Source organism: Sarcophilus harrisii, chromosome X (genome assembly GCF_902635505.1).
Source record: "Sarcophilus harrisii chromosome X, mSarHar1.11, whole genome shotgun sequence".
Lineage (NCBI taxonomy): Eukaryota > Metazoa > Chordata > Mammalia > Dasyuromorphia > Dasyuridae > Sarcophilus > Sarcophilus harrisii.
The window spans coordinates 19,477,516-19,502,805 of NC_045432.1; the positions used below are offsets into that span (position 1 = coordinate 19,477,516).

The window sequence follows — 25,290 nt, forward strand, 5'->3', positions numbered from 1 at the left end:
TAAGGCAATTTTTCAAAAACAACTCCTAAAATATTTAACGTTAGATAAAATGGAATCTAAGGAATCAGAAATTTAATTCCTAGATATATAGCTCTGCCTATTTACAAAGGTTCCTTGAGAGAAAAATCAGCTCACATAATATTGTCTCAGAGATCACATCTAAATATTTATCTCAATCTTTCTTTATATATTGCTGGAGTAAAGCCAACATGAACTAGGGCCAGGAAAGAAAAGGAGAAGTAACCAGTTAGGGGCTAAGTAGCTGTTATTTCTCTAAAAGGGTGGTAAATAGAACAGGGAAGGTTGGCAGACGAGAGAAGAAAGAATCTAAGCTAAATGAGCTCCTTATTAAGCAAGGACTCTGGCTATGAAAATAGTAATAGTAAGAGAAGTGGTCTAAGGAAGCCAAGACCTTTATTCTGTGTACACGTACACACACACACACACACACACACACACACACACACCCCTATCTATCCATATACACACAATGAATAAGTGGTCAGGAAAGCATTCAATGGATGTTGGTTTGAAAAGAAATGCTCTTTAAATGGGTCTACTACTCCTAAATGGTTTCAAAAGAAAGGTGATTCATGGATATCACATAATTATGTAAGCACCCCAGTAGCAATGTGTGAAATGAAAAATAAATGAGGCACAATTAAAAGCACAAACCACTTTTTGACTCTTTATTTCTTGAACCAAAATCAGCAAGGCAAAAAAGATCCTGATTCAGCTTGAGGTCAGGGTGAAATGTATCATATGCAGCCATGGTGGTGGGGATGGGGATGGGGAAGGGAAATAGTGATGGTGGCACAGCAGCAAGCAAGTTTCTCCCAAACAGGAAGGAGGTTGTAAGAAGTGTCCATTTGCCATAATTCCCTTGATAAAAATGTTTTCATACAAAATGATTCAAAGTGCCTATTAAAATAATTTAACAAACGTTTTCCTTTCCCTGATCCAGACAATTTAATTTTATAAAGAAACAACTGCTTCCCGAGATGCAACCCCAAAGGCTAAAATAGAATTGCCTCTATGTAAAGAGACATGTTACAAGGAGAAATAGAAATAGAGAGAGGGAGGGAGGAAAGAAGAAAGAAAGAGAGAGGGAGGGAGAGAGAGAGAGAGAAAGAGAGAGAGAGAGAAATCATTTCCCATTAAATGATTTTGAAACATAACTAAAGTTGCCCTCTGTATATTCAAACCATTATTGTAGATTCACTGTCTCTAAAAGAAGACCCAAGAAGCACAATAGTCCTGCTTGACTAACATCTCATAAGAGGATTCTCCTTCTCTCTGTTTCTCTCTTTCTCTCTCTCAGGAATAGAGCTTATGAAAAAATGGTTACTGGTTCAGTTTGGATTGATATTATGTTCTGTGCTTGTTGGTGATTCAGGCACTCTGGCTAGAAAAGTTCTCTGCAATGTGGTGCCAGGTGGTGGATACAGGCTGGATGGCACTACTTCATATACTCAAAATCTCAAAGTCTTCTTCCAGTTCAAACAGGTTATTGGTGGATTCAATGAATTCTACCAGAAGATGAAACAAAAGGAAAATTGGATCATGGAATCTGAGTTGTAAGAAACCTGGGAGGCCATCTGGTCCAATCAGGACCTGAATGAGATCCCTTTTTACAAATATGCCCAGCAAGTGGTTATCAAGTCTTTACCAGAAGATAAGGGGAAACCCAGTATTTCCTGAAACAGCCCAGCCCCCTTTCAGAGAGAGTTCTAATTGTTAGGAAGTCTGTGTTAACAACAAGACTAAATCTGCTCCTCTGAAACTTTTACTTCACTGATTAACCCAAATATGGGATCTTACTTATGAAATGGAATGAAATTTTTTAAAAGTTATTAAGTATTCATTATGTACCAAGAATTGTGCTAAACACTGAGGAAACAAATTGAAAATCAAGATAGTCCCTCCTCTCAAAGACAAAGTTGAGTGCTTTAAGAGCATGGATTATTCTAGCCTGTCAAAATCTTTTGGGATCCTGATACTGTCATCTAATGTGGTAGCTATCTCCTATCCCAGCTCTGTGTCATCTGCACATCTGGTAAGCACATTATCAATAATAATAAAAACAGCAATAGCTAACACTCGTATAGCAACTTTTAAGGTTTGCAAAACAGTTTACATATATTATCTCATTTGGTACCTTTATCTAAGAATAGTACTAAAATTTTCAACAGTACAAACTGATCTCTAGGGATATTCCATCGCCAAGTCCACATTCCTCTATCTTTTCAGAAAAAAAGCATAAAAAATACTGTTAAGGGATGTCACTCACCTGGAAATGATCATTTATCGGGAAGCTTCACTAAACTACCAAATAATCATTATCATACTGCATGAGGTGTACAGAAGACAACTGAGTTAATTGACACCATCATTGTGAAACACCTGTAATTTCTCCTTATCCAAAATCTAAATAACTCAGTTTGTTTTTAAAGTGAAAATTAGCTTGGCATAATGATTGCACTGAAGGGCTTTCGTGACATTGAAGGGCTTACTGAATCATCAAAGAAAGATTTAATGAATTTTACTTCATTCTTTGAAGTGACATGCCCTTAATGGTACTTATGGTTACTCTCAGTTAAACTTGCAATTTAATTAGTTAACATATTTCATTCCAACCATTTTGGATAAAGAGGAATTTCCTTTCTCTACAGAAAATGCAGGGCCATGGCTGCGTCTCTCTGTATCTCTCTGGATAATGGACAATACCCACTCTCCTGTCAATATCATACCTGCACCTGTAGTTGTCACTTCCGGTTTGGTTGGAGGTATAAAAGGAGGCCAGTGGGCTGGATGCTTCTCAACAAGCTCAAACATCTGTAAACTCTGTGGCTTTAATATCTCCTAAGCAAAAATAAAGGTGTTTCTTTAAAAGGTTCACGATACCATTATAACCATAATCCAGACAGTAGATTTCAAAGACTCTTAACAAACAGCCCAAGAGACAAAAAGGAACAGCAAATGGCCTCCAATATCATCCACCATTTTCATGGGGTGTGTGCCACAAACTGAATGCCTGGTTTTAATCCATTCTAGTCACTAGCCTTGAGGGAAGGAAATTCATAAGAGTATTTTGAAGAGAACCAACACAGTAGTCATGCTCCATATTTAAATTCAATCTTGAGCAGCAAGTTAACTATTAAAAAAAAATGTATCTTGCTTTGAGGAACATGTTTATTCCTTTATTGGGGGCTACAAATGAGATTTCTGTTCCTCAAATTCTATTTTCCTATTGACTTATCTAACCTTAGGGGGGAAAATGGCAACCCTAGCAGACATAATTAAATCACATTGAGAAACAAAGGAAAACTTTCAAAACCATTTAGTGAAAACTAAAAAAATAATTTTTCTCCTAAGATGGCAATAAAGATAAGGGGTGGAGAAGAGAACTGTGTTTTCAGTGATACAGGGAACTCCCAGATGAGGAAATTGCCTCCACCAATGCAAGTTGGCACTTTCTCTGCCCCTTCTACTCATAAGAATTATGTAGGGCACTACTAGGTTAAATGACTTGCCCTGGTCACACAGGAATAGATATCAGAAGTTAGACTTGTCAGAGGGTAGATCTTTCCTGGTTTTAAGGCCAGCTCTCTCTCCACTAAAATCCTGCCCCTCTAAGATCACAATAATATGCAAAATAACAAAATGGACTACAATGGTAAAAATAAATAGAAGCTGCTCTCTCTTGAGGCTAAAGTTCCAAAAAGACTCAAGTTTTTATTAGGGATTTATTTTCTATTCTAGTTCAATTATTTACTAATCAAGGACTTGTTCTGTTGCTTTATATGTTCTATATCAGGGGTCCTCAAACTACGGCCAGTGGGCCAGTTGCAGCAGCTGAGGATGTTTATCCCTCTCACCCAGGGCTATGAAGTTTCTTTATTTAAAGGCCCACAAAACAAAGGTTTTGTTCTTACTATAGTCCGGCCCTCCAACAGTCTGAGGGGCAGTGAACTGGCCCCTGATTTAAAAAGTTTGAGGACCCCTGTTATAATGCTGATATGAGGAGAAAGAGAGCAGCTTCTAATGGTAATGAGTGAACATAGAGGCACATGCTCAGTCAGGAGGCAGTGGCCATAGGCCTGGTACACTTAGGACTGCAATGTTCCTGCTCTGGGCGTACAATGGTGATCTACCTGTACACAAGAGCTAAAGGAAGGGCAAACTCTCTAAATAAAAATGAGCTCCTAACACATACAAAGAGAAATCCCTGAGGATGTGTTTTTTTAACTGCTGAAGTATATGGAAGAGAGTATAGAAGAAGTAAATAACTTCAAATTATGAAGGTTGTTGTTCAACCTTCAAAAGGTTGAAGTTTTAAATCCACAGTCATTGAATACTCAATCCTAAACCCTTTCCAAACAAAACTTGACTTGGAATCACAGAATGTTAGTACTGGGAGAGGCCTTAGAAAGATCATAGGATCAGAACTTTAAAAGCTAGAAGGGATTTAAGAAGTCATCAAGTCTAAACTCATCATTTTATGGATGAGAAAACTGAGGTCATAGAGATAAAGTTATTTACACAGCTAGTAGCAGAGGTAAAATTTGAGGCCAAGTCTTCCAGAATCCAAGTCCAGGGCCCTATCCATTATACAATCATTGTCTCTAATATTGAAACACAGTGGGTGAGACTACTTGTGTCAACTCTTGCTCACCCCCTTCCGTTTAGAGACACCTGCTCAAGGTCTATAGCTGGTAAGCAGCAGAGCTGAGACTCAACCCAGATCTCCTTTACCAATAGCCATGTTCCTCTCACTATCCCAAGCTTCCACATTTTGGATTTCCCACAAACCATATTCCTCTTGGGCAATTCCTTTCTACTGCCAATAGTCAAGTGTTTACTGCTACCAAGCATTCTTCTGTAGAAAGCTGGGTAAAAAGTATTTTTAAAAAGTTTTGAATTGTCCAAACAAACAAACAAAAAAAGACAAGTTTACCTTTTGAACGAGTCCACACCAATTATCAAAATCTTCTTCTTCTTTGCAAAAAAATCCCTTGGGGAAAGGAAAAACAAAAAAAAGATACAAAGCACAAAGTTTAGAGTTGGCTACTATTCATCCCTTATATTGGAAGATAGAACTGGAGTAATAGAGATCATCTAGACAATAAAACAATCAATAAGCATTTACTAATGATCAATGTGCCAGGTCCTGTGTTAGCCCTTAGGGAAACAGAGACCAGAAAAGGAGGGGAGAAAGGCTAGCCATAGGACTGTAGGGCCACAGTTCAGAAGACATCTATTACAATGCTTTTGTTCTATAGATGGGGAAATGGAAGCCTACAGAGAGTTAATGACTTGCCCAAAGTCAAACAGGGAAGTTGCAGAGCCAGAATTTGAACCTCGTTCTGAACTTCAAATCTGGTAGTGCCCCTTCCAATCTATCGTGTTGACCAGGCCCTTCCTTTTTAAGAGGTTGTAAATGAAACTGAGAGAGAGGAAACTTGTTCAAATTCAGCCAGCAGTGGCAGAACCAAAATGATATTGTGAGTCCATTATCAGCACATCAAATGCTTTGAATTGTATTTCCTAGTGCTCTAAATTATTCCTCCCCTGTCCCTGGACAGAAAATAGACTTCATACTGAAATACACAGCCATTTACAAGTCAGTCTCTAGACCTGGTATCAATAATAATAATAATTTTACATAGGTACACATACACACACACACTTATCTACAGAGAATAGTTCATAGAATGGCATTAGCGCTCGCAGCTGAAGATAACATTTAAGAAATAGTTTTGATTCTTAGTAAGTGGATCACCAGAATTTAGAGAACCCAAGCCACATACAAAAGAATTGACTATTCCCAGGGCCAACCCATGCCTGGGAACAGAAACGTCAATTCACTAGCATGATGGAAATTCTGGGGTCTTCACTAATCTATTAGAGGGGTTATCGGTTTAAACTAGAAATGATGGCCTGACCCATTCTACTGACACTGAGACAAACAATCCCAATTAACTGGGGAGGAAGGTAGAAAGAAGGACAAGAAAGAAGGAAGGAAAACCAGTTCCTAAGTCATGTTTGAACTTGCATAAGGGAATTTTATTCACTGTCTCTAGATAGGGGACCTCCAGTCATATCTAAATCAGAGCCAGGATGAAACACTAGTATACCCCACCATCACCATAAATACGTCCCATTTAAAGAGAGTAGGTAGGAAGGAAGGCAAGAGAGGTAACAGCGATCCAAAGCCCATTCCCCAACTGTGGCTGTATGACCAGAAGGCAGGGTTGGGGCAGCTGCCTCCAGACCTTTGTCTCAGCCCGCCATTAGCCTTTGGAAAACATACCAATGCCACAGAAGGATCCAAGTTCAAGATCTTCATCCGAGGGGGGGATTGCTGGCAGTGGAAACTCTGGTCATTCACTGTTCCATTCTCTTCGGTATCAACAAATGTCTGAGTAGTGTGAGGATCCAGGTAAATGAGCTCATCTCCTGTGGAGGTAAGGAATAGACTATGCCTTTCCAAGCATCACTGGTGTCTGGGGGATGGAGTAAATTCTCTTTTTCCTGATCCTTTACAGGAATATAGGAAGAGCAGGTGAGATCCAGCAGGGATAGCATCCTCACCTCAGCCTGATCAATTAACCAAAATCGTTTCTCTTGTCCTCAAAAGTTTTAAGTCTTCAAAACATACATATATAATTAGAAGAAAATAGGTTAGCTAAGAACATGGAATAAAAGCATATCCATTCAATTTTCCTTGGACTCAGTTTTCTCTGCAAAATGAGGTAGTTACACTAGATGGTCTTAGAGGTATTCTCTAGGTCTAGATCTAGGATCCTAAAGTAAATATACAGAAAACCCCTTAAACTCACTTTCCTCACTGATTTCAGGTTCTTTTTTAGGTACAAATCACAGAAAAATATTGGGGGGGGGGAGGTTTCCATTAGAAATATGGGAATGCCAAAGATATCATTTGGAATAAACAAATTACAGCAATAAAAATAGGGGCTTTCACTTCACTGGACAACATATAAAACCATGGAGTAGTGCCTTTATTTCTTCTGCCTTTTGCTAGATGATAGCAATGGGAACCCAAGAAGAGAGAGAGAGAGAGTAAAAAAAAAAAAAAAAAAAAAAAAGGTAACACAATCAGGTGGGACATACAGGCACGAGATAGACATGCCTGAATAAGGATCAGAAGATTTTGGAAAAAGGAGCCTTCCAAGCAGTCTCTTGTTGAGGATTAGCTTGGACACAGCATAAGGGCCAATGGTTTGTTTCATAATCACGAACTGGGCCACAAGGGGCCCTAGAGCTAGAATTGCTAAAGATTTCAAAGAGAAATTTCCCCACCCATTTCTTCCACCCTCAAGTAACTTTAGTTTAGTAAGTTTAGTTTAGTAAGTACTTTACTTACCTAAAAATCCAATGAAATAATAGGCGCTATTTGGCTTTCCTCCTAATGCACCTAAAGACTGTGGCATCTTAAAACACTCCTAGAGGGAAAGAGAACATCAGATTCTCAATGGCTTATAGATTTCTACACAACATGGAAGTTGACTGAGAGAGAAAGGGCTTGGTTAAGACAGAAACTTACTTTAAATGCATCAGCATAGATAGGATTAATTTGGTTTATGCCCAAACGAAGGGGCACAATAAGCAGAAGGGGCTTCCAGCCAGAGGTTTGCCCAGGACAATCTGTATTCCAGTCAAGGCCATTATAGGAACTGGAAGAACTGTCATGGGTCAGGTCAGAAGGGCACATGTGGCACATTTTTTCTAAAAATACAGGGGAAAGTTTGGTTAAATACATTCATATAGATATTCTTAGAAATTCCAAATGAGACAGACTTAAAAAGAAAAAATAAAGGTAATAATGAACTGGCTGGCAGTTCTTTTCCCATATGTCAGGCCCATCCCTGACTCTTCGTTTTTTGCTTTGGCTCAGACTACCCCTCTTTCCTGAAATTCATACCTCTCTCCCCATCCTTCAAGCCCTCACTACTCCATGTAGCCTTCCCAAAGCAATCCCTAACACTGCCCAAGCTTCCCCTCTAACTCTTATAATACCAACAGCATTAGAGTGATTCTCTATTCTCCTGGTGCATTAGTCTTGGCTCCCAAACTACATTATGAACTATGTGAAGGATTTGCCAGCATCTTTCCTTATGGACTCTCACCATACTTAACACAGTAATTAGCATAGAGCAGCTGATGAGTAACTACCTGCTAACGGAATCACTGACTTTACTGTACTTTCTGGAGATGTTATGCAAGAGCTACTTAAAGTTCTTGGCACATGTGCTTTTTCATAACTTTCAAAAAACAAGATGATTGAAAAATTTAGAAAAGAGTCAGAGTGGTTGATCACAGACTTTTGCTTAACAGAGTTCTGTATTGCAACAAGGCAAATTATAAAGATTCCAAGCTGGTAACTTTTTGAATAACAAAGAGCATCACCTACCATATAAACGGATTGCAAACAGGCTTGTGACTTACTGATATCTTCGATGACCACTGTGTTATCCATCGAAACATAAACAGCCAAAGAATTCCATTCGTCAAATAAAGCAAGTTTTCTGGAATACAAGATACAGTGGAAACATTCTTTGAGGAGACAGAAATCTCATCAGGAAGCACTATTGGTCAGTGCCAAATATTACTTATACCACCATAATAACAGACATTTACACAGGGTATTCCAAAATTTGTAGTTTAAAATGGTACTATGATTTTTGAAACACCTTATATGGTATATTGGTGTTTATAAAGAGTTTTACAAACATTATCTTCTTTGATTCTCACAAGTCTATAAAGACGATTTATTATATATAGATATTAATTTAGCAACAAAATCAAATGTTAAAGGCAATCCTGGCTCCTTTTCCCTAGTTTGGGGATATCTATTTGACTACACCCTGGCAAATGCCACAGACACACTGGACTTGAATGTTGAAAGAGACTGGTATTTTACTATGCAAACTGAAGGATCTCAGAATTGGAACAGAATTTGGACGCCATCTAGTCCAACACATAACTGAAAAAGGCTATCCTCTAAGACACACCCAATATTTGGGATGACAAATCTTTGTCAAAGCCCTCCAGTGAAAGACAAGCCACATTATACCCAACGTAGAATGACCAGTCTTTGTTCTAAGCCTTCCAATGAAAGACAAGCCACTACCTTCTGAAAGTAATTCTGATTGTCAGGACATTTTTTTCTAACATCAAGCGGAAATGTGCCACTGCAATTTTCTGTCACCACTCCTGGTTCTGCCCCATGGGACCAAGCCAAAAAGGCTAATAATCCTTCTTTCCCATGACAGTGTTTTAAACACTTGAAGACAAAGTTATATCTCCCACCAAGTCCCCTATGGCTAAATATTTCTAGTTCCCTCAAATGAAGTAATAATCTATATTATCTAATCTCACCTGGACCCCTTAATCCCCAATTTTATTCTTCTTTATTCCAGAGTCTGATAAAGAAGTGGCCATTTTCTTTACCAAAGTCAGTCTTTCTACATGTACCTTTGGTCCCATTTCCTCCTTTGTTCTCTAGTAGATTTCCCCTACAATCATCCTCCCATCTCTCTAACCTTCATTTTATCTTTGTCTACTACCGCTTCCTTCCCTGCTGCCTCCAAACACATCTAGGTCTCCCCAACTTTAAGAACCTCTCACCAAGCTCTTCCATTCTCTCTGGCCTATATCTTTCCTTCCTTTCACAACCATACTTCCAGAAAAAGTTGTCTATAGTTGTTACCTCCATTTGCTCTCTTCTTACTTCTCAGCCTTTTGCACTCTGGCTTCTAACCTTGTCATTCAGTGGAAATTGCTGTCCCCCAAATTACCAATGATCTTTTAATTGTCAACCTTGATGACCTTTTCTCAGTCCTCATATTACTTGATCTCTCTGCAGCCCTGGTCTTGTTGACCACATTCTCCTTCTAGATTCTTGATACCTTCAACTTTTTAATGTCACTGTTTTTTCTGCGTTTTCCTTCTATCAGTCTCTTTTCCTGAGTTATTGTTCACAACATAACCTCTAACTGTGGGTATGAAGCCAACACTGTTTAGAAATGTCTTTTCTCTGTAAGCACAAGTGTAGACTCCATAAGCTTGCTTGGTTAATGCAACTTCCCCCATGAGTGCCTGGAAAGGTTGTTTCCTGAAGAACCATGATAACCTGTAAAGGAAGTTATCAAGGAAAGACTGAGGAGCATGCTGTAACTGCTTCTGGGTAGCTAGTCATATGACTGAGAGGAGCCTTTAAAAAAACAAAACTAAATAACCAGTCACATCTGGGGAAACTTAGGGATTCTTTTGCTTATGGTGTCCAGTGAGAGAACCTGAAGTAAAGAAAATAGCCTTAGAGTCTTCAACTCTGGCATCATATGGTCCTTGAGAAAATCGTCTAAGTCCTTAGCCATCTTTTATTTGTTCATTTCCATTCTAGGTGGAGGGAATTAGAGCCTCTTCAACTTTAGGAATCTTGAAAGATCAAGAGTGAGGCATAGGAATCCAGGAATTATCGTCTAGGCTGAGCTTTGTAGCCAGTGTAGCATCGATGCTCCAAGGAGCAAGAGGCAAGCTTCAGGAATGACATTCGGGACTCCAGCTCAGTGGATGGATTTGCCCAGCAATCAGACCACACAAGGACATGTACATTGGTGGGACCAATACTATCTAGGAAATGAGACAAGTTTTGAGTCTACTCTTCAGGGACCGAGTTGATTTATGGAAGAATATATCCAAGAGGAATTGGGGGACCTTTTTGTACATTTGTCCTTGAAATATTGAAGGAAATATCCCTTTAAAAAGCTACTACTTTAAAAAGCTATTAAATGGCTAAATGAAACTGAAGCATCAGTTGCTGGCCTCTAACAATGAGTGGAACAGGGCCAGTTGCAGGATCAAGCCAACAGCAGTAGGAAAGAAAATGAGCCTCACAAACCTTTCATGATACCGTGGAATCTTAAGAGATACAGCTCACCTGGCCCTGAGAGAGCCTATATATATGGGTATAGATATCATTATACTTTTTTTTTAAACGTGGTGACCACACTTTAGCTTCCACTGATTTATTATTATCTCTAGAAAGATTTCTAGATCTACTATATCTTGCCCTAGTCCCTCTCCTGAATTCCAGTCTCATATCTCCAATTGCCTATTAGACATTTTGAACTAGATGTCCCATACGTATCTAAAACTAAACATGTCCCAATCAGAGCTCATTTCTTTCTCCTAAAAGACTCTCCCTCTTCTGAACTGCCTTATTTTTGTCAAAAGTAGCACCATTCCTCCACTCTTACAATTCAGAGTTATCTTAGAATACTCACTTTTCCTCATGCCTAACACTCAAGTTCCAAAATCTTGTTTCTATCTTCACAGTCTCTTATTCAACTCCTCTCTCTATATACAGCTACCACACTAGTTTGGGCCTTTATTACCTGGACTTGGACTTGGATGACTGCAATAGTTTCTGAACCAGTTTCCCTGCCTCAGTGCTCTCCAGTTCACCCAACGACTCAGCTCAATTTCCATATAGTTTTGAAAATTATTTTCCTAAAGTGCAGATCTGACCAGCTAACTCTCCTATAGACACCCTATTGCCTCTAGGATGAACTATCATCTTCTCTATTAGGCAATGAAAGCCCAAACCTACTTTTCCAGAATTATAAGACATTATTTCCCTATCTGAACCTTGGGATCCATCTAAAATGACCTTCTGGCTAGTACTCAAACTACATCTTCCCTTTCTGTGCCTTTATATGACCATCATTGAGGCTTGGGGCATTCTTCCTCACCTCAGATTTTTAGAATTCCTTATCTCATAGCTCAACTTTTTGAAAAACAAATGTTAAAAATTATGTTTACATGTAATTGAGAAAAAAATCAAAATTCAATAAAAAAGAGAGAATCCCTTATTTCATTCAAAACTCAGCACAAGTGCTACTTTTCACCATCTAAAGCCTGTATCAATTGCCCTCATCTGCTGGTGCCCTCTGACATGAAATTACCTTGTATTTATTTTGTACACATGAATGTGTATGTGTAGACCCACACACACACAACCACACATTTTTTGTCTCTCTAACTAGATTAAAACTTCAGAAGAACAAGGATTGTTTCACTTGGCCTTCAAATCCCCTTCCCCTTGCTCAATGCCTGATATATATTATGCTTCTTGACAGACTGAAACAATCTGCTCATGGCATGACTTGAAGGCCCTTTACTATCTTGCTTGCCTTTCTCTGGACACGATACTCCACAAGAAGTCTGAAAAGATGGAATCCACTGTCCTGTACATTATGCTTTTCTTAATGCAGCCCAATCAGTCTTTTTGGCTGCCATGTCATATTAACTTGGAAGTTCAATAAAAGCCCTAGAACTTTTTCAAACAAACTACTATCTAATTTGTCTCCTTCCTTGTACTTGTAAAGTTGATTTTTTAAACCCAAGAGTAAGATTTTCCATTTATACCTATTATACTTAAGCCAATTAGATGAGAGGTTCTTAATCTTGTTGGGGGCTGGGGAGAGGATGTCATAAAATCCCCACCTTAGGAGGTAGCTAGGTGCCTTAGTGTATAAAGCACAGTCTGGAGTCAGGAAGACCTGAGTTCACATCTGGCCTCAGATACTAGGTGTGTGACCTTGGACAAGCCATTTAACTTCTGTTTGTCTTAATCCATTGGAGAAAGAAATGGCAAACCACTCCAGTATCTTTGCCAAGAAAACCCCTCCTGGGTCCTTGAGGTCTTAAAGAGTTGGAAACGACTGAACTACTCAATAACAACATGGACCCCCCTTTGTAGTAGTCTGGTGAAGCTTACCTATGTACCCTTTCTCAGAATAATTATTTTAAAGGCATAAAATACATAGGCTTACAAAGAAAATCAATTACATTGAAATGTATCAGTTAAAAATGAAATGTATCAGTTATCAGTTAAAAAAAAAAATAATTTCACAGATCCCAGGTCTTTACCGCTTTGATTCAGACCAGTGCTATATAGCTTGTCAAGCTCTTTTTTAGATCCTCATTTTATTATCCAACATCAGCTATCCCTCTGGGTTTTGTGTCATTTGTAAATATGGTAAGTAACCCGTCTATAGCTTTAGTAAAGTCACTAATTAAAATCTGACACAGCACAGAGGCAAGGATATGTCCCTGGGGCACTACCCTGGAGACCTTCTGCCAAGTGGAGAGAGAACTATCAACAACTATTCTCTTGAGTTTCGCCATTCAGTCAATTCCAAATCTATCTAACTCAGGTAAACTTCCCTGTATCCCCTTGATCTATCAGTTTAGCATCTCTGTCACAAAAAGAAATAGTCTGTCTGGCTTAGCCTGTTCTTGATGAAACCATGCTGACTCTTGGTAATGACTATTTCCCATTTTATATATTCACTTTCTCTTTAATGATTCACTCTAGAATTTTCTCAGAAACTATGGCTTATAATTTGTAGCTTTTGGTCTCTTTGTGTTTTTGCAAACCAGAATATCTGCCTTTCTCTGTCACCTCTCCTTTTTTCCAGCCTTTCAAGGATTACCGAGAGTGGTTTGGCCATCACATCTGCCACTTCTATCCAAGAATGGGGTTCATCTGGGCCAGAAGGTAGGAAGGAATCAAGGGATGCTAGGGGCTCTATCACCTTACTTATCTTTGATGTCAACTCCTTTATTAGTCCCTATTCTATGATTTTCCATCCAAAGGTCATTCTCTTTGACCAAGAAAACAAGCAAAATGAGGATTAAGCTGCTCAGCCTTCTCTCTGTTATCAGTCATCACCTTTCCACCTATACCAAGCAGCAGTCCTATTTTTGTTTTGGTTCCTCTTTTTTCCTCTTATAGGTTAAGAAAAAGACCCCCTCTTTGTTGTCCTTAACTTGCCTTGGCCCAACCTCAGCATAATCTGAGGTTTAGAGCTCTAAACACTATGCTCTAAAGCACTATGCATCACTGAATCATAGCTCTGGAAAGCTGGAAGGGATTATGCAGAGGCCCTCTAGTTCAAACAACCAGCTCATTTACAGAAGAGAAAACAGAGGCACAGAGAACGGAAGTGACTTAGCCAAGATCCTCCAGGTAGAACTCAAGGTCTTTGATTCCAAATCCTGCCCCCTTTCCACTATATCATGCTGCTTTCTAGGACCTTCATTTTGTGTATCTTCCTTAGTTTCTTGTACTCCCACATTGGTATTCTTAGCCAACTTCTGTTTTTTCTGTTAATTGTTTCCAGATGTGCCTTCAGAATTTCTTTCTTAAAGGTTTCCTATCCCTCTTGGATTTGAGACTTTGGGATCTTCTAGGTTCTTCTTCTCCACCTTCTGAAATCTGCTTTCTCAAATTTTAAGATACATGCCAGACTATGCCCAGATTTCCTCTCTTTCTCTACCACAAATTCTAGGAGGGAGTAGTCACTTACTCGTGAAAGTTCCCATGATTTCCATCCACAGCAATTAGTTTCTCCCTATTAATAAGAATCAGTTCCAACATAAGACTTCCCCCTTGTTGATTCATCTACCTTCTAAAGTAGGGGTCCTCAAACTACAGCCGCGAGCCAGATGCAGCAGCTGAGGACATTTATCCCCCTCCCCCAGGGCTATCAAGTTTCTTTATTTAAAGGCCCACAAAACAAAGTTTTTGTTTTTACTATAGTCCAGCCCTCCAACAGTCTGAGGGACAGTGAACTGACCGCCTATTTAAAAAGTTTGAGGACCCCTGTTCTAAAGGATAAAATTATCATCATGGCAATTCCAAATGTTATTAACTGTTCTTCTTTTGGCAGTGAAAGAACTCTAGTAGCTGTATGGATAATGACAGCCCCATCACTATTATACAGATAACACCTCTGTATCAGCCTTGTGATCTGTTATTTCTTTTCTCAGTTTCAGGGGCAGTCATATAATCCAATGTAAAAATTCCCTTTCTTTCTCCTTTCTTATTTTCACTCCATATAAATTCATTCAGTTTTTCTCACGTTTCTCAGAATTTCTACTTATCAGTTTTTACTTCATATTTCCTTAAATTAATATTCTATTGTCTTTTCAGTGATTCCCAAATCAATGTGTATCCACCATTTCTAGTTCTTTGCTATACAAGGAGTGATACTATGAATATGTGGTTATATGCTGAATCTTTCCCTCTGTCTTTTACTTGTTGGGTTGTATGCTCAGTAAAATGACTGTTCAGACAAAAAGTTTGAATGGTTTAGTCACCTGTCTTGCACAAATGCAAATAGATATTCACCAAGAGTGCATCAGTATCTTCCCATCCTGAAACTAATTGTTCCCATATCTTATAAACATCCTTGCCAATTTGGCGGTGGTAAAGTAAAATGGCAGCATGTGTTTTAATTTGCATTTCTCTTATTATTAGTGATTTGGAGGACGTGGTTATGGGGACATTTATAGTTTGCAATTTTCCTTTTGAAAACCATTCATATCCTTTAACTGCTTGCCTATGGGGGAATGGCTCTCAGTGATATATATATTTATGTCGATTCCCTATTTTTCTGGATAACAGACTTCTACTGGTACAATTTAATGTGAATATTTTTGTCTCACTTCCATTTCTCTTCTAAGTCTATCTCAATTGACTCTGTAATGTAATTACAATGTAATTGTAATGTAATTATTGTAATTATGTGCCCAATGTAATTGTAATGTAATGTAAAGTAATTACAACGTAATTCATTTAAAAGCTTTTAAAATTTTACATAGTTGAAATTGCTTTTCTTTTATGATCTCCAGTATTCCATGTTAAAGTAAGAATTTACTGCCTATCTATGGATTGTAGGTCAAACAAACATTTTTACTGTGTCCTGAGGATACAAAGAGAGGCAAACACAGTGCCTGGCCTTCAGAGGGCTTATATTCTTGGGGGAAGGAGGGAAATCAAATTCACAAATTCATATAAATAACTAGGAACATACAAATATAGAGTAGATATATAATCTGAGGAGAAAAAGTATTAGGACCCTGGCAAGGGATAGGGAGGAGAAGAGCTTGCTAGAAATACCTCCTGAAGAAGGTAGGATTTAAGCTGAAGCTTGAAGGAAGTCAGAGAAACAAAGAGGTTAAGATTGGGATAGAGAGCATTATGGGTATATAAAAGCATGAGACAAGAGATGAAGCTCTTTTAAGGGAAAGGTCAGTTCTCCAAGAGCCTCCACAGCTGAAGGGGTTGCAAGGCAGCCTTTGTTGACACAGGTGTGGTGGACTGGGAATGAGATAAATTGGAGGCAGAGGGAAGAGGAGAGAGGTCAGACAATGAAACAGCCTCTCAGTCAGAGAGCTCAGAGAACGGCAACTGCATCTCAATCTCACAAAAGGAGATCCATTCTGGAAGTCTGGGTTGGATCTCCAGCAGCCACTGTCTGGTGGCTTCTGTATGCCAACAAAGCTCTATGGACAAGGAAGAGCAGCAAGTAGGTCAGTGCAACTGCATTACAGGTTATGTGAAGGGGAGGAAAGTGTAAGAAAGATTAAAATCTAAAGCTAGGTAAAGTCTTAGTTATTAAAAGTTTTAAGTGCCAAACCTCTAGAGGCCTTTCTATTTGGTCCTGAAAGTAACAAAGATCCACTGGAGGTCTCGAGGTAGAGGAGTGTCATGTTTAGAGCCAGATTTTAGAAAAATCATCTTAGCAGCTGAATGTAGCATAGACCAGGGCTTCTTAAACATTTTCCACTAATCTCTTTTCGCTTGAGAAAATTTTACATGATCCCAGGTATATAGGCATATAAAATAGGCATACAAATTAAATGTTTATTGATGACGAATCATAATTTCATAATCTCACATTCAGCTACAACCCCACATGGGGTGGTGACCCACAGTTTAAGAAGCTTTGGTCTAGGGGGAGAGACATGGGGCAGGAAGAGTACTTTAGAAAGCAATTGTGATGTCTCAGAGGAGAAGTGATAAGGATCTGAGCTACAGGGGTTGCTGTGTGAATGAAGAGAAAGAAAGGTAGGCAAGAAATGTCAAAGTAAAAATGGTAAGATTTGCCAAGGACCAGATAGATCGGGTGAATGATATCAAAGAGTGGAAGATGACATCAAGGTTGTGAGCCTGGATCATTGGGAGGAGGGGGTGCCTTCAACAGCAATAAAGAAGACAGTGGGTTGAGAGATAAGAAAGAAAGCATAACCAGGAGAGCAAACTGTCACAAAGAAGGATCAAAGTCTTCAGTGAACACCGGATGCTGGAAGGAATAAGAAATAAAGAAGTTTACGATGAATGGAAATTTGCTAATTATAGAGCAGAAACTCCTGAGAGCATACTTGATGGGGTGGCTAGAGCTGGAGTGGGTCACTGAGGAGTAGGGGAGTGAGAGGTAAGGCTGAGACAGACAGAAGTAAGAGTTAAGTAAGTTGCCAACAGGGCACTGTACATCAGTAGCTAGGTTTAGGGTCTCGGGACAAGGTGAATATAATGGTAACCATCAAGATGTGAGTCCAGGTAGGCAGAGTATCAGTGGTTACAGGAAGGTCTGTTGAGAAAGGCACATGAAAATACTGTTCAAAGCCTTCCTCATAGTTGTGAAAGTTCAGATTCTCTCTAACATAATGTGACCTTTTATATTTAGATTATATATATATATATATATATATAGAATTTGTAAGATGTTAGTCTTAAGATCCTAATAGCTGCCAAACTGCTTTGTTTTCCAAGCTGCTCTTGTCAAAAAGACAAGTACTCGTGTCCTTGTACTGAACAAACCCGAGGATGCTACCATTAACAGCTGCTTTTGTTTTTTGCTTACTGACTTATCATTTGGGGGTTTTTTAACCAGTACCCAATAGTTTTGATGACTAATGCTTTGTGATATCATTTGAGGTCTGCAATGCAATGCCCTCAGATAAGCAAATTAACAGTGGTGAGATATTAAGCGTCTCCAGAGGAACATCCATGTGAAGCAGTATCACTGACATACATGCCGACACACAGATTTTCCCACTAACAGTGTAGTCAGGCAGAGAAATGCAAAGGTATAGGAGTGATTGAGTAAACGGATAAGGTTGACCAATTGGGTAGAAGTGAGTTGGGTGAAGGGAGGCAGAAGAAAAGGGAAATAGTTAGCAAAGCAACCACATAAATAAATGCTGGTCTGTTTTACTTACTTTAACACCTGTGCAACTGTATTTGGTCCAAACCATTCACCAATTGATTTCCCTTCTCCTACGCCCATTTGTGCTGTTTTTATATGAGAAGATTAACAAGTTAGCAAAATAATTTTTCAACAAGATAAAACCTACTAAATTTCGTATAATTTTCAAAGACTTCTAACCAAGAAGATTCATTTCCCACAGCCCCTCTGGGGTTAGCATGGAAGCCAAAAGCCGGCGTGTCCTCACCCATTTGATGGATAGAATAACAGCAGTCTTTTCTGTCTAAGAAGCACTTTAAGATTCGTTGATATTCTTCAGGTTGCTCTTGGTGCTTCTCCCAACCCCAGTCTAAAGGGGAAAATGGTAATAAAAGAAATTACTAAATAAATTACAATGGTAATTGAGATATCACATCCTATCCCCTTAAAAACATCTTCTTTTAATGAAAAAGCAATTAAGGAAAGTATCCATGTTACAAAAGGACACTGGCTCCTTCCCTGCTGTCCACAATCATTTCTCATCTTTAAAAAACCCTACCTTGACTCTGTCATCCCTTCATGCTAACATCCTATATTTCTCCTTCCCTTTGAAGAGATACTCCTATAAGAAGATGTTTACAATCATTGCCTCCTTCTCATCTCTAATTCACTTCTCAACATCTTTCAATCTAACTTCTAACTCTACCCTTCAAAGGCTAGCTGTTAGCACTCTCCCTTCTTTCCCTGAAATTACTCGGTATTTATTTCTCTGTGTACATATTTTTTCCTCCCAAGAAAATATGCCTTCCTTAAGGGCAAGGACTATTTCATTTTTGTCTCTGTACCAGAAGGGCTTAGTAAACAGTAGGTGCCATATAAGTATCTGGTGAACTGAACAGAGATGAGCAGCTTTTCATTTTGACCACTGATCTTCTGAAGTTCCACCCTTTCAAGGCCTGACTAAAAATTAACAAGAACCTGAATTTGCCATCCGACTTAGTCAAAGAACAAGAGATATAGAAGAATCTCACAAATAGTACCATGAAGGGCTAGGGCTAATTCCCCTGAGGTTATTGTTGTTGGAAAATAACTTGATTTTCCCCTCAGTTATATGTGAATACAAAATTCTCTATCTGGCACTCAAAGTCCTTCATCCTCCAATTCCCTGCCTTTCCAGGTTTCCCACATCTTATTTCTCACCAAATACTCTACTGCCCAGTGACACTAGCTCTTCTACAAACAAGACACCCCTCTCCCCCCCCCCCCCCGCCATCTCTTGGCTTCCAGCATTCTCTCTGGCTGACCCCCAGCCTAGAATGCTCTTCCTTCTCCACTGACTACTGACCTCCCTAGCTTTAAATCCCAACAAATATCCCATCTTGTATAGGAAGCCTTCCTTAAATCCTCTCAAATCCAGTGCCTTCCAGTTTCCTATTTATCCTTGCTTTCTATATATTTGTTTGCATGCTGTCTCCCACATTAAATTGTAAGCTCCTTGAGGGCTTTTGTCTTTTTTTGTATCCCCAGTGCTGAGCTGAATGCCCGAGTACCTGCCACATAATAGGTTTTTATTAAATGTTTACTGAATCGAATTGAATCTAATGAAGAACATTCATTCATTCATTCTACAACTTCAGAAATCTTACATAGGAAATGCATGAGCTACAGGAAATTGGCACAATATTCTGCACCATTCAAATTAAAAAGGAAATGCCCTTATTTCCGGCTTTGATTGGATATTTGTGTGATAGGCCTGAGTATGGAAGTTAAATTCATTTCCAAAATACATATTTATATTCAAAGCTGCAATAGACTTCAAAGGCCAAAAGTCATCATCTCAAATTGTCTTCAGTTTTTCCTTTGCTTCCAGGATTTCTGTGAATATTTTTAATTTAGAGTTCACACAAATCTTCAAAAGATAAAATGTAACCCCTCTTCCTTCTTTTTTTTTTTCTGAAGAAAAGCCAAATTAGTAAACTGCCTTCAGGAGTGACTAATTTGAAAATGCTAGACACCAGAAATTATTGATGACACTCTCACCAAAAATAAATCACAAGAAAATATAACTTTTAAAATAAAGAGAAAATAATACAAGCTATAATTCATACCTCCCAACTCAGGTTTAAGGGGAAAATTCCTTTTTTAAAATTTCTCCTGGACAGAGATTTGCTAATAGAATCTACTTAAACATACAATCAGAATTGACAAACTTTATCATCATTCAATCATGTTTTAGTTGTATTTGACTCTTCATGACCTCATTTAGGGCTTTCTTGGTAAAGAAACTGAAGTGGTTTGCCATTTCCTTCTCCAGCTCTTTTTAAAGATGAGGAAACTGAGGCAAAGAGGGTTAATGGACTTGTCCAAGGTCACATAGCTAGCTAGACAGTGTCTGAGGCCGGATTTGAATTCAGGTCTTCCTGACTGTAGGCCCACTGCTCTATCTACTGTAGTTGCCCTAACCTAGCTGCTTGTGGGGAAAATGTTCTGAAAGAAAAGAATGAATGGTGAGAAGGCAGCTCCACCAAGAGGTGCAGTGGCCTTGCTACCACCTTGCTAGCTGCTGGACCTTGGGCACCTCATTCACTAACCTCTCTGAATCCCATTTTCCTCTTGTGGGATACTACAGAAAGAACATGTGCACTGCTTTATGTGCCAGGCTGCATGTGAAAATCAAATATGAGTTAGGAAAAAGTCATGAAAGTGCCCGGGCTGGTACTGCTCACTTACCCATCTAGACCTGTTAAAGGGTTGAGAGGCTTAAAAAGAGTTCGTTTGTTTTGTAGGTTTTTTTTTTTTTAATGTCTAAAATTCTCCATGACCCCATTTGGGATTTTTTTTGGCAGAATGGTTTGCTATTTCCTTCTCCAGCTCACTTTATAGATGAGGAAACTGAAGCAAATAGGGTGAAGTGACTTGCCTAGTGTCACAAAACTTATAAGTATATAAGGCCAAATCAGAACTCAGGAAGAGTACTCCTCCTGACCCAGCTGCCCCAATTTTCACTGGAGTCAAACCCAAATAGAAATAGATTCCAGTGGGCTGCATAGTGATGTAGTAAACCACAAATCAACATCCATACTGTATTTTTACTTATTTTGTTAAGCATTTCCCAATGACTTTTTAATTTTGTGCCCATTGGCCGGGAGTTTGGCCCCTCTGGTTTAGACCTCACTAGATAGGTTTTGCAGATAGGATGCTTTGCACTAGATAGGATGCTTTCTGTTTAAATCACCTGTCTCTGTGCCAGAGAAATTCATCTAACCTTTAGCCTACTTCACCCTTGCAAGAAGAGGGAAATTGGAGAAAAGGCAGGGGAAGTTTTAGGGCAGACTTCTCCTTTCCTTCCATGTGGGCTCCTTTATCCCATGAATGTATGTGAGTAAAGTATCAAACCCTGCTACTCTACAATTTTATGACCTATTATTGCTGATGCCAAATTAGCCTTCCCATGTTCAGGCACCATGATGCACCCGGTAAGAAGACTAGTTCCAGAGTCAGAAGACCAGATCTCAAACTCCTCCAGAGACACTTAATACCTGTGTAACTTTGGAAAAGTCAAGTGAATATCCTGGGCCTCAGCTTCCTTTGTAAAATGGAGGAGATTAGATGGTATCTGGGGACCTCCTGGACCTAGATGTAGGTTCCTAGGAGACCTTCACAACCATTAACAAATAGTTGTGTTTAACAAAGGTAATGTGGGGTTCTTTGTGATATAGGAAAAAAGGCAAATTTGGCTTCCCTACTCACCAAAAAGAGGCACAAAGTCTTAGATCTCTGGATCTTTGGAAAGCATCTTTTATATAAGCAGGTTACTCTCAAGTAAACAAGATGAAATCAAAAGCTGCGAGGTTTTTCCTCATTGCTCTGGGCGGTCTAACTAAGACCTCCCCAGTTTTTTTTTCCCAATTCCTTTCTTCCTTTTTGGAGAGAGGTGGGCTAAAGGAATTGTTGTTTTTATAACTCAATACCTTAAATAGATAAACTATCATAGATAAAAGTAGGAAGGGCCCTTCAGAACCTTCATAGACTCACAGAATGAGGAGGCCAAAAGGGCCCACAGTGGACATCTACTCTGAAAACACACCTGCCAAAGGGGTCGGCCAGCCTTTGCTTATAGATCGCTAGTGAAGGAATTCCACTCCACTTTGAAGAACTTCAGTGGCTGGCGAGTTTTCGTAATGCTAAATTAAATTCACCTCTTTGTAACTGCCATTCAAAGCTGCTGCCCTCGGGGACAAGCAGAGCAAATTGGGTTCCTCATCCATAAGACAGCGCTTCAAATATCTGAAGACAGCTAACATGAGTCCCAGTAATTATTTTCTGCTTCAGGCTAATGATGTGCAGTTCCCTCGACTAATCCTAAAATGGCATGATAGCAAGGCCTTTCTCCATCCTCACTGTCTTCCTCTGGAGGTTTGCCAGCTGGCAACTATAAGAAAAATATAATACTACATAGTAATATAGTTAACATTATATCTATTATATCATTTGATTCTCAAAACCACCTCATGGAACAGGTACTGCTATTTCATAAATGAGGAAACTGAGGCAAAACAATGTTCAATGATTTGTATAGGTTCACGCACAAGATTCAAATTCAGATCTTGCTGATCTGAATGTTCAACACTACCCACTAAACTGGAGGTGGAAAATCTTTTTTTTTTTCTTACAAGGGTCATTTGGATATATAGAAACAGCATTTGGGGGCCATACAAAATGAGCAGTTAATAGAACTCAAACAGTGGGAGGTTGTTGTACCTAGCTTTCAGCTCATCTTCACCCACAGTAGCCTTGGCAAATGATTTCCTGGGCCTCATACAGCCCACAGACTGGACATTTCCCACCCCTGCACTTTTTAAACCATGTTGCTTAACTTATCAATGACCTTCCTAAAAGGCAAGTTTAGTGACGACAATCCTCCAAATGTGGCCTGACCCTGCCAGAGTGGAGGATAGAAACTGTTTCCTTTCATATCTCTATGTAGCCAAGGCTGAGAACAGTAAGTACCATATATTATTTGATCCAGTGACACTGGTCTCTTGACTGTTCTGTGAACAAGATGTTCCATCTCTTGGCTCCAGAAATTCTCTCCGGATGTCCCCAGGCCTGCAATACTCCCCCTCCTCTGCTCTGATTACAAACCTCCCTGGCTTTCTTTAAATCCCAACCAAAATCTTATTTTTTATGGGAAACATCCCATAACCCTTCTTAATTCTACTGCTTTCTCTCTGCTGATTATTTCCTATTTATCCTGCATATAGCTTGTTCTGTATTACCTGTGTGTTACCTTTCCCCATCAGAGTGGGAGCTCCTTGCAGGGGATGTCTTTTCTCTCTGTGTCCAGCACTGAGCATAGTGCCAATGACTGGACATCACTGTTTCTTGGAGTGTGACTAAGATCACATTAGCTTTGAGGGCTGGTTTATACTGCTGACTTGTATGGGTTTTAAATCCATATTTTCTTCAGATAAATTTCTGTCTAGCCAAGTCTTCCTAATTTGCATTTGTGAAGTTGATTTTCTGAACTCAGATATAAGCCTTTACATTTATCCTTAGTGAATTTCATCTTATTAGATTCAGCCTGATGTTTTACTTATCAAAATCTTTTTGGAATACTGACAGCCATCCGGCGTGTTTCCTATCCCCCTCAGCTTTTATGTCATTTGAAAACATGATAATAATGCCTCCTAAAACTTAATTCAGATCACAAGTTCAAACATGAAACAGTCCAAGGCAAAGCACAGAATCCTGAGGCACTCAACTAAAGACTGCCTTCAAAGCTGCCCACAGTGCTAAGATCACAATGCATCTCACAGTCCACAGCTCTTTCTAATCTCTACATGGTCCTGCCTCTGTTCTGTCATCTCGGCAGACCAAGGAGAATCTTTTTTTCTCCTACCCATCCATCTTCCACAAAGATGCTAAATTGAAATCATTAAAACACAAAGACCATGTCACACCCCCCCCCATACACCAAAAATGTACTAGCCTGGCATTTCAAGCCCTCTGCAATTTGGACCCCACCTAGCTTTGCAATCTTATTTCACATGATTCCCCTACATGTACCCTCTTAAAGTGAAGATGGCTTATCAAGCATTCCTTGGCAGGAAATATCTTCTGTCTAGCACGTCCTCCCCTTCTGAACTCCATGATGTAGAAATCCCTAGCTTTTTCTTCAAAGTTCGGCTCAGGTGCTACATTGTACATAAGATCTTTCCTGGCAACCTTGGGTCCCAACCCAGTTACTAGTAATATAGTGAACTTTCCTTAAATTTACTCTATATTTACTTATCTGTCTATAGTTCAGTTTTGTCTTTGTAGCTCCAGTGCCTAGCATTGTAACTTATACCTAGAAGATGCCCAAGAAGTGTTTGTAGAATTGAACTGAATCTGATTATCTGGTAAAACTAAACATCCACTCTTTCTGCTCTGGTGCCTGCCTTAGGCCAAAAGAGGCCCATTTCAGAAAAAATAAACAATCTCCAGTTATTATAATTGCTTTGTATTCACTAAGACCAGCTATTTTGTTACTAAATAGATAGCCTTAGTGAGCACAAGCCAGTAGAGCCTCAGTTGACAATATACTTCCCACTGGCCACCATCTTGATTTTTTTTTAACACACTTAAGAAACTGATCTGTTATAATGGTCTTCTTTCTAGACAGTTTGCTGATGAACTTAACTCAATAAAAAGGATAGAAATCTTAGAGATCACGGACCCTGCCTCTGTTCATTCTTCCTGAGAAAAAACTGTCTGCTGAATCTCCTGTCTCCTACTCCTGAGAGAATTCATTACTTGCAGTTTCAGCCACTGGAGCATTTGAGTACCTGTGTTTACTTTCATCTCAAGCATTCCCCTAACTGTAACCCACTGCTAAATTATGGTAGCAAGAGAGTCATGTGGCAGGGTCTTATCTAAGGGATCAGCAGAACAAGTCACTCACCCCTTCCCAGGTGCTTGCAGATGAGAGCCTGGGCCAGCATCATTTGTCCACAACGTAGCATGCATCCCCAGCCAGCATCTGATGATGGACCTGTTCCTCCTATTTCCAAAAGGGTTTGAAATGAATTGGGGTTCACAAGATCATGAAATCATAGATTCAGAGTAGGAGGGTACCTTGGAGATCATCAAGTCTAGCCCCTTTATTTTACAGATAAGGAAACTAAGGCACAGAGAGGTTAAAAGACTTGCCTAGGGTCACACAGCTAGTTAAGTGTCTTCA

The 25,290-nt window shown here is 39.3% G+C and overlaps 1 protein-coding gene across 3 annotated transcripts in view; it reads right to left on the bottom strand.

The window, feature by feature from the left end:
• Positions 1–660: 660 nt before the first annotated feature.
• Positions 661–25,290, bottom strand: part of ATG4A (autophagy related 4A cysteine peptidase) — a 63,815-nt gene continuing 39,185 nt past the window's right edge. For all 3 annotated transcript variants that reach the window (XM_031944968.1, XM_031944967.1, XM_031944966.1), the window contains exons 4-13: positions 25,012–25,110; positions 18,334–18,435; positions 18,100–18,172; positions 8,470–8,549; positions 7,568–7,749; positions 7,388–7,466; positions 6,314–6,459; positions 4,958–5,014; positions 2,751–2,862; positions 661–1,529 (exon numbers count right to left, since the gene is read on the bottom strand). In XM_031944968.1, coding sequence (XP_031800828.1) covers positions 1,465–1,529; positions 2,751–2,862; positions 4,958–5,014; positions 6,314–6,459; positions 7,388–7,466; positions 7,568–7,749; positions 8,470–8,549; positions 18,100–18,172; positions 18,334–18,435; positions 25,012–25,110 — 995 coding nt within the window. In that variant the 3' untranslated portion in view covers positions 661–1,464. The remainder of the gene's footprint in view (positions 1,530–2,750; positions 2,863–4,957; positions 5,015–6,313; positions 6,460–7,387; positions 7,467–7,567; positions 7,750–8,469; positions 8,550–18,099; positions 18,173–18,333; positions 18,436–25,011; positions 25,111–25,290) is intronic.